At 37.9% G+C, this 10,000-nt stretch overlaps 1 protein-coding gene across 1 annotated transcript in view; it reads left to right on the plus strand.

Annotated features, from left to right (window-relative positions):
- The first annotated feature begins 3,292 nt into the window (after nt 1–3,292).
- LOC145494040 (proteasome inhibitor PI31 subunit-like) overlaps nt 3,293–10,000 on the plus strand; it is a 10,690-nt gene continuing 3,982 nt past the window's right edge. Inside the window, exons 1-7 of the mRNA XM_081473501.1 lie at nt 3,293–3,480; nt 3,669–3,827; nt 4,359–4,465; nt 5,338–5,463; nt 6,458–6,535; nt 6,928–6,987; nt 9,982–10,000. The exon at nt 9,982–10,000 is cut by the window's right edge and continues 83 nt beyond it. Of these exons, the coding sequence (XP_081329627.1) occupies nt 3,352–3,480; nt 3,669–3,827; nt 4,359–4,465; nt 5,338–5,463; nt 6,458–6,535; nt 6,928–6,987; nt 9,982–10,000 (678 nt within the window). The 5' untranslated portion in view covers nt 3,293–3,351. The remainder of the gene's footprint in view (nt 3,481–3,668; nt 3,828–4,358; nt 4,466–5,337; nt 5,464–6,457; nt 6,536–6,927; nt 6,988–9,981) is intronic.

Below are 10,000 nucleotides of genomic sequence, written 5' to 3' on the forward strand. Positions count from 1 at the left end.
GACAAAGCAATGGTTTCTTACCTTAAAGTAATTTCAAGACCAATTTTGTGTTTGGTTTTGTCTCGCTCGACTGCCAACTGAGACTGCCGAAGTATTTTTTGAGTCATCTTCTGAAAGAAACGGCTTTTTCTTTCTTCTTACTTCTTCTCTTGTACCTGTTCAATGCCTCGACAAGACTTTTTTGCACTTTATCTTTCGCCCAGTCACGTAAAATATTATCCAAATTCTCAAAACTTTCCGCCATTTCAAAACACAGGGAGAGAGCCTGGGAACGAGCTTGAGAAAAACTTTGAAATATATGACGTCAATCGTGCGTCTGTCCTCTAATAGATCATAGGCGAGAACCAATCAAAATGAAAGAATAACTTGGGTTATTATATAATTAACAATTAGACCCGTGGCCCGTGTGCGCGAAGGGTCTAATTGTTTTAGTATCACCCAGCTAGTCGGACAGAAAAGGCAATAATAAAGTTAGCAAATGCAAGTTGAAGAAATATTTATTTGGGAATAAAACGAAAGAAAGCGTCGCTCTCAATTGCACCAATTTCGTTACTCGAGAACTACAACTAATAGGCCTCTAGTAGCGTAGCCAATTTAAATGCAGGATTTGCATTAGTCCACTAGTTGGGTGATACTAATCTGTGATAGATAGTGAGTAGCGTAGCAGTGTGCTCTTGGTAGCAAAATGACGGCCGCTTCTTGGCGTTTTCGAAGTGTCTGTGAAGAGGATTTCGATAAAGCTTTTAGATTTATACTAAAACAATTAGATTATTCGCTCTCGAATTCTATGGGTGATATCACGTGATAGAAATCTCGAGCTCATAATCTAAATGTTTAAGGTGGCTCCAGAGGGTAATCATTTATGGCGTTGCACGCGTAGGTGTTATGTTTTGAATGCCGTTTTTGCATTCGTTTTTACACCCTGTGCTCTCAAACTAATTTCATGTAATAAGCAATGATTGAATAGTGTTTTACTATTATCTCTGTTAAAATTATTGGTTTTAGTCTTAAATTATAAATGACCAAACAAATATGTTTTTTTTTTTTTTTTTTTACTTTTTTATGGCTTTACTTGCGATTTTCTTGAATTTCCTTCGGTGAAATCTTCCCAAATTTTCACAGCATATCGCTTCCTGCGGGATAAGAATTTTAAAGACGAAAAAAGTAGGGTTTGTAAGGACAGGTTTTTCGATTTTTGCAAATTTACGTCTTTTAACGCTGCGAGAAAAGTGGTCGTATAGATTTCCCTGATAAACGAGCTCCGACTAAAGTAAAACATTTACTACCAATCTGCCAAGTTTTACGGAATTCCACCGAAGGAAACGCGAGAAAATTCACTGTCAGTTTTGCTTGTTGTGCTCATGTTGACGTAATAAAATATCGAAAAACAGAGACGTTTTCCTTCGAGCGCGCGCAGATTACTTGAGCTTTCGTCTTCAGTGCGCGTGCAACCGTAAAACTATAGGGAGCCACCTTAATAGCTAGAGAAGATCGGGGTACTTAGTAGCTTGATCTTATCTTCATTACAGTCAAATAAAACGATCAAAGTTACATGTAATTGCATACCTTTCCATTCGTCCAATCTTCGTCAAAGCTGCTTGATTCATCCAGAGAAGTCAAAAGTTCTCTCTGCACTTCTTCCGACAAATCTAAAGAGAGTTAATTGGTAGTGAACATTTCATCATAGTTGATTGATAAAAGCAATTTAGTGAAGTATAGAGCGGCGACAATCTTGTCTGTCTGTCCTGGTTATTAGTCCGAGTACAAAATTTGTCTGACTAATGGCTAGGTAACAGTCTATTAAAACATTTATGCATTATAACTTTATCGTTGACCATAAGTCATTGTTTGATATTTTGTCATCGACTCTGGAGTGATCTCAAATCTACAGAGATATGATCATATTACCGGAGATCCAAAACAATCCTTGCTGAAAAATTTTGAACAAGCTGAAGCTTGTAGATAACACTGTTAGTCACAGAAGTATAACTCCAAACCAAAGAGGAATAAAAAGCCTGCTAAAAACAAACCTATTAATCATTAACATGAGCGCTTTCCGAGGCGGATACAGGTTTTTAGAGAGAAGGGTTCGAGGTGTGGTCCGGCGAAGGCGCTCCCCTTGGCGGGGGTCAGGGCTGGCATCATCCCCCAGGAAAATTTTCAATATGATCAAGGTTCTCGGAATTGGGATTTCCCGCATTCTAGGCCAAACCAGCGTGTTATAATGTCTCATTTAGGGGGTTCAACCAAAATCCCCCGAAACTCCCCCACGATCGCCAACGATCCGCGAGCGCTTTTCTTTCTGTCAAGCAGATGATTAATTCTATTTATCTGGATCAGTTTGCTCATACAACTAGAGACCATTACGTAGTGCTCGTCATATGAAATTCACTGATCTAAGAACACGCTAGGGTCCTCTATTACAGGTGTTGGTGATATCTATTAAAGATTTCTAGTCTGTACTGCACACTCTCGAGAGTTTGTTTACATTTTTGTTTTGTTTCATACGTGACGTCACGAAATGTGAACTTTTCGCAACTACTTACATGAAGTAAATTCAAAGTTTCCTGTCAACCGCCATTATGGACGGGAATCCACACGAAGCCTTATGTTCCTTTTTTTTTTTTTTTTTCGTATCACTTGATGAAACAACTTTGCAGCTGTAAAAATTAATGAAGCAGTTGGAAAAAAAATTTGAAAGGCCTCAAAGATAAGGTATGTGGTTCGTAACGAATAACATCGATTCGCAAATGTTCTATCGAGTGAGGGTTTTTATGTTTATAAACATTAGGGCGCTGAGACTGCGCAGTACGGACTGGAAATCATCTTAAACCACAAAGTGTCGGGACCGCTGCTGTCGGGTATAAAATATTGTTGTGAGAAGAAGTTTTCTCTTATGTGGGTTCATGAGAAATTAAACTTACAGAGCTTACCAAAGCAAATACTTTCCTTCTTCCTCTTCTCGTCTTCTCTGGAATTCATATCGTGAGCTTTGTATAGGCTGAATACTGTACTAACATCCGTCGTGGAAGCGATGATATGGTTTGTGTAAAAAATGGCGGAGCTTGACTGAAATTCAATCGAGCCAGTCTTCACTGGTTTTACATTTGTTGCCTTACCTCAGCTTCATCCTTAGCTTTACTCAGTTTCACTCCATTGTCCACGCTCGATTAGGAAAATATTAGTTAAGACTAGATAGCTATTCATTTATGGTAAAAACTCAGAACTTTTCGTGGAATCTTGATAAAAAGAACCTTGCAAAAGTACTTGAAGTTTCCCGCGCTTTTCGGTGGCTGGCGCGGATGCTAAGCAAGCGCGCTAGAACCTGGGAAGGAAATTGTAATCGGCAAGATGGCGGAAGTGAAACTAAACAATCTTCTTCGTTTATACAGGCTCAGAAGCAAGTTTGACGCCGTTATTCTTGCTGTGCATGCTTGTCTTGTCGAGAGAGGATTCCGTTGCATTAATTCCGGAGAGGAGGTGAGGTTATATTGTAGTACTATTCAGTGAACAGCTGCACAAAAACACGAGCTGGAAAACGCTCAAGTTGCAAAAATGCTGTCGTCATTGCTATGTCAAACTCAAGATAAGCTTACAACTATGACTAATTGAGCATATTTTAATTTGCAATGAGGTTTCAAACTCTATTTTACGTTTTTTTTCCACAGAGGAATGCACAGCAAGAATGTGATTTCGGAGAGACTCTTCCACCAGACTGGAATAGCCTTGACGATGTTTATGCTCTTCAGTACCGGAGAGGAAACTTGAGTTCTGTTTTCATTTTTAAAGCCTTGAGATTGGGGGATAAATTGATGCTGTATCTAATGGTGTGTATTCGTTAATAGTACTAAAGTGTATTTGTATGGACATTAGCTGACAAATGCAATATGTGCCTCTCCCTCCCTCCCCCTCCCTCCTCCCTCCCTCCCTCAGCACACGCATGTAGTCACCTTTGTCTTGATTGAAAAACAGCCCAAAGAAAATGCACGCGGTGATTGGTTAAAAGTCTTGTTTCTATTAAACAATTAGATTATGAGCTCAAGATTTCTATCACGTTATAGTCAACTGTCACGAATAGAAATTGACAGCAAATAATCTAATTGTTTTAGTATAAATCTCCTAATTGTTCAAAACTTTATGTAAATCCTCTTCACAGACACTTCAAACATGCTAAGATATTCAGAACAATAGATGATGTCACTGATATCTTGTGTCACTTACCAAACCTTCACTCTTGCCACACTTTAACTTAAACAGCTCAATTCAAGATTTTTTCAAGGGGTTTCTCCCCCCAAGCTTCCTCTTGACAGGTACATTTTATAATGACCTTACTTGTGTACTGTAATCATGTTTTACAGGAAGAAGATGAATCTAAAATGCATGATACAGATCTTGATGTTGATAAGTACACATCCATGACAGTTGATTACAGCTCTATGCAGCCTGGTTCCCAGCAGATAGATAGGTAAGTTCAGTGTAATGGTGATTTACAAGTTTAAATCAAGTACGATATAATGCTAGCACCTTTAGTTCACTAGTTTTCAGGCATATATTTATACAAGTAAGGCATTAAGTACGAATTTTTTCAGTCTAAGTGTTGAATATGTGTAAATTATTTGCATTTTTTATTACCAGACTAAGTACACTTTTCTCTCATCACTTCTTATCCAAAAGCTGGTTTTTCAAAAACCCATCACATTTTCATGCGCTAATATCTCTTGATTAAGATTCTTGAATTCCTCACCTCATGCTTTGTGGATTTAGACATATTGGTGAAAGATAGAAATGAAGGATAAACAAAATAAAGAAGAACAGCTAGGTTGCAACACAACAGTATATGAAATTCATGCTAAATCTGGGTTACATGTAGCTCAACCACAGTGCTTTGAGCAAATGGGCCTACATGTACATACATTGTACAGTCTTGTCAGTCTATTTCAACCCCCCCTCCCAGCTCCTCCTCTCAAGGGGGGTGTTACTCCCTTTTGTGGCCTACACAGTACTTGTAGGTGGACATTCTGCTGGAATGGGTATGTTTTGGGGCTGGGTAGTATTGTTAGATTATTGTTGTCTAAAACAGGGTCAGGATTCCAAACCCTCGGGGTCAAGTACCCCATCCTTCCTGGGTTTTCAGTATCTACACTTAAATTCTAGTGAAACAGGCAGAAGTTGCATGTATTGTCAAACAACAGCGATGTTAAATAAAACAAGTTCCTATAATTTTTATAGGATTTTTTATTTTTATTATTAGTACTTGCAGTAAAGTTATAAATAAATCTATACTAGGGCCATAGGCCCGAAACCTGATCTGTCCGTTTTTTTTTTCACTGATCGTAGTATCTTCAGAGAGCTTGATCGGTTAAAAACAAAGATTTTTAGAGATGTTGTGGACAAATTTACCTCAGGCTCAAGCAGAGCAGGTTCTCAAGAGGAAAGAACGGGGACTAGAACAGACAATCAAAGGTTGGTGAGGAACAAAATGAGGCTTGTCATATGTAACCATTTTAGTGCCTGATGGTGCAAGCTAAAAACAGCTTGTCAGGTTATGTCTTTATGCAAGTCATAAAACTTGGGGGTTCAATGTTTTAGTGAGTTTATATTAAGTATTACATGTACATGGAGGTGATCACATAAAGGACTTGCTATTAAAGATTTGCACTGCAAGTGATACTTAAATTTAAATGAGACTATCAATAATCAGAGTTAACTGGGAGATCTGCTGTTGGCCAGTGGATGATCGCCTTGGGCATGCATAGTAGAGTCATGGCGGTGTAGTTCTGCCCTCATGGTCTTGCTTTACATAGCTTTGTCGCTTTTGGCCTTGGTTTCCCCTCTCCCACCTGCCTCTTGGTTCATGATGGGCCCTGTGTCCAGGTAAGTTCACCTATTACTTACTGAGAATTCAGTGTGCCAGGTGCCAGGGGAAGGTGACCCGTGGGAGTTTGCCAAAGTTACCCGCCTCTATCTGCATTTTGCCCACACTCACTTGCTTATATCCTGCTTTGCTGTCAATTGGGACCTACCCTCCATTTGAATAATTTGCTTATCAAAAAGTTAAACTCACTAAAAATTGCACAAGCTTTTAAGATGATGGGTACCATTAAAACATTTTCAATTATCAGGAGTAGTGTAAATCTGTAATTGCTCTGACAAACTTTTATGCAATCAATTGTGACTGAGAACTGAATGCCCCTGCATTAATTTGCAGAGCAGTGCAAATTAAAAATTAATGATTACTAGATATTGGCCTGGTCCCAGCTGATAGCAATGATCAGAAGTAATTTTCTTACTCGAGTTATACAAATTTTACATCTTATTGACGGTCGTTTCAACATTTACTGCTTAAGTAGTGTGCATAACTGCAATGATCAATCATATCTTCATATCTTTCTCTGCAGTTCAAATATATGATCTTTCATATATTCATTTGCATAAATACGTTTTGTTTTTCTTGTAGGGAGCAACCAAGCAGATTGATAGATGATGATCCATTAAGAATTCCTCCCCGTAGACCTCCAGACTTTCATGGGGAATGGTAAAAAAAGACTACAAATAATATAATTATATAATTTATAACCACATGTACATGAATAATAAATATAGAACTTTTGACTATTCTTTTGTTAGTCTTATCCCTTTCACCCATCTACCTATTAATTAATATCCATAATTTTAACGTGATGTCTGTTGCACATCCTTTTATGTTATAAATTTAGATACATGTAACTTGTCTGAAATCTATTGCCAGATATACAATGTGTACCAGATTTTCCTTTGAAGGACAAACACTGAACTGTAAAATTTGCATGTATACTTATAGGGAGTTAATTGCCGAGTTAGATGTGTCAGACTATCCGTGAATGCAGACCTACAGTATTTGAACTTTGGTCTACAAATTAATGTAATCTACAGTATTTGTCTGCTCAGGGCTCCACCTGTTGGACCATTTGGATATGGCGATGGAGATAGATTACCTGGGCACCCTGGGTAAGTTGAGAAAATGCCTTTATTTTTATTACTTTATTCGTTTATTTATCATTATTTTTTGATACACATTTACATCTATTAGATCTGAGGGTGTAAGTTTCACATATAAAATCATTTGTTAAGTTAATATAGTTAATTATTTTTACGTATTATTTTTTTAATTATTATTTTTTCACTGATTATTTGAAGTGGTTTTAATATGTTAAGTCTTGAATGCTTAAGGGTTCAGAGTTGTCAGAATGCTGATAATGTTCTAGTGTCAGTGGTGTCAGTGAATGATATTGCATGAAGCAGAAATAAGGTGAAGGAAAATGTTATTAAATGATACTGAACTGAGAGTATTTTTTTTTTGTATTCAACTCCAAAAACAGTGTATTTTTTTCTGTCACCAATGAAAAGTTCACATTGAGTTGAATTACTCACCGTTGTTTTAGCTTCTGAAGTGGATGCGGTCACAATGAAAAAGAAGTGAAAAGTTCGACACTGGCAGCCACCATTTTGAAAGGATCTTGAAGGCCAGGCCACATGTCCGTGACGTCATTCAGTCCGAAATTATGCAAAGCTCAAAGGCTAAAGCTCTCCTTTTCTGTTCTAAATTCGTTTATTCAGTTGTGAGCTAAAATGTTGAGCCCCAGGCTGTAAAACCCGAACCGAAAAGGTTAGGGAAAGAGGAGTAACTTTCCTTAATTTGCCTGTGAAGAACAAAAAATTGCCAAAGAAGTGGTTCGAACAGCTACGTTGGGATGAGAGATTCATGCCAAAAAAACTCAAAAATGTGTATGTGTGCAACAAGCATTTCACAGACAACTGTTTCAAAACTGAATGCCGATTTGAGCTTGTGGATGGAAACACAAGAAGTAGGTCATTGAAAAATGCTTTCCGACAATTTTTCAACGGAAGGCCTCTGTAAAGGCACGCATTGCAAGCGAACAGCGCATTGCAAGGAACGAAAAGAGGTAGCTATCAGTTATACTTTTCATTTGTTAAAAATATTTTTGCTCAGCAGAACTGTCATTGACTTGATTTGGTAAGTATTATTCCTGCGCAAGAAATTGAAGCTCCTCGCTGAACGGGGACTCGAATTTCAAGAAAAAACCTTGGGGCCAGCTGGCCCCTAAGTTTTCAGGTTTGGTCACCAGCACAACTCTTTTAGTCGCCAAAAATTTTCAACCCTTCAGGCTTAACATATTTTCACGAAAAGACGCTAAAACGGCGTGAATCACGGGTTTTGCATGTATATATGAGTTTGCCGCTTTTTTTTTCTATAATAACAGGGAAAATGGCTGAATGAAATTCTATTCTTCATTTACCAGTCTTACCAGTATTTATAAAAAAGCTTCCATGTTGAAAGCTTTGATTCATTATTTTTTGTAGACTGGCACAAGGTTTTTCGTGTTTTCGTGTTCATTGATGCATAGCGACTGCACGCATCTTTTTGGGTGAATTTATTAAATTTCTTAGGGTGCTGTGGGAACTTCAAATGCCCCGCAGATTTCTTAAAAATTACATGTCAGACTAACCCCCTTCGGCTTTCTTTTATCAAAAAAGCATTTGTTTCAATTATAAATCTTTTGTGTGAGCCGAAAACTTAGAGCGTGTTTAATAATCGGCCTTGACAGCCAGGGATGAATTAAAATACTTACAAATTTTAAATGCTGTCTAATTTGATTTGAAATACATCGGAAGGAGTAGTCAATTGTACATTAGTCCTATCAAAATATCGACAATTACCGATAACAAGCTTCTGCTATAGCGAAATCCCATATCCACATGTAAATAATATTTTGTCTGAAATGTGTTGCAATTTGTTTTCAATTTTATCAACACAATTCATTATTAATTAAGGACATTTTTTTTATTTCATTCACATTATTTTTGGGAATTACAGTTGCTAATGAAAGCTGTGCTACAGTAAAGAAATGAAGCCGTAATCTTACTGCATGCTTTGTCAAGTAACGATGCCAGTAAACACGACACATGCGATACGAGAAACACACTTGCAGAGTCAATTGTCCTTCCGCTGGTTTACGCATGTGAAAGTTGTATATACTTTTTTCTTCTATCCAAAATTTATTACATATGCTTAGCTTTCCAATACTGAGACAAATAACAATTCTCTCAAAAAACTTTTAGGTACTGATAAGGAATGTCGTCAATTTCACATTTCACGTCAAAGACGTCGATTTCACTTCGCATCTTGCATGTAAAGTCACTGCGTATTTCACAAGAGTCCACATAGTCCATAAGTGTAAAGAAACCTAGGCAAACACGTACGAGCACGAGCAGAAAGTATCCAAATCTCATAAGTAAAAACACAGACTTGTGAGGTGGAAAGCATCCGCCCGATTTAAACACACCATTGAAAACTCGTCAGTTTGAACTCCCTCCACATTGAACCGCCAGTAATATAAAAATGACGACAAATCAGATCAAAAGCACTAAACTGGGGATTTATTTAAGCCACCAGTTCAATTCTGAGAGCAATTTACAATTAAAAATAAACCTCCTCTTCCACTAACTGCGTCCATTGCAACTGTACTGCAAAATGTACCTTTCATCTTGGTGACCTACTCCGGCTGTTCTCGGCAACAAACACATTCTTTTTGCGTCTGCATGGTTGCACATCTCTCCCAAGTACACCACAGAGCATTTTCCAACCGATCATTCAATTCAGCTTGATTGTTATCTCCCGCGGAATCACTAGCACGTTCTGGCTTCAAGAGCAGCCATACTAAAGCTCAAAAGAACAAACACACTCTCGGACGGAATGACGTCACGGATATGGGGCCTGGCCTTCAAGATCCTTTCAAAATGGCGGCTCCCAGTGTCCAACTTTTCACTTCTTTTTCATTGGGATCGCATCCACTTCAGAAGCGAAAACAATGGTGAGTAACTCAACTCAATGTGAACTTTTGATTGGTGATGGAAAAAAATACACAGTTTTTTGGAGTGACCTTCTCCTTTAACTCTGTTGTTTGTTGATTTTGTTTTCAGTACTAGAGGTGGAATGTTA

This window comes from Orbicella franksi, chromosome 8 (assembly GCF_964199315.1).
Source record: "Orbicella franksi chromosome 8, jaOrbFran1.1, whole genome shotgun sequence".
NCBI lineage: Eukaryota > Metazoa > Cnidaria > Anthozoa > Scleractinia > Merulinidae > Orbicella > Orbicella franksi.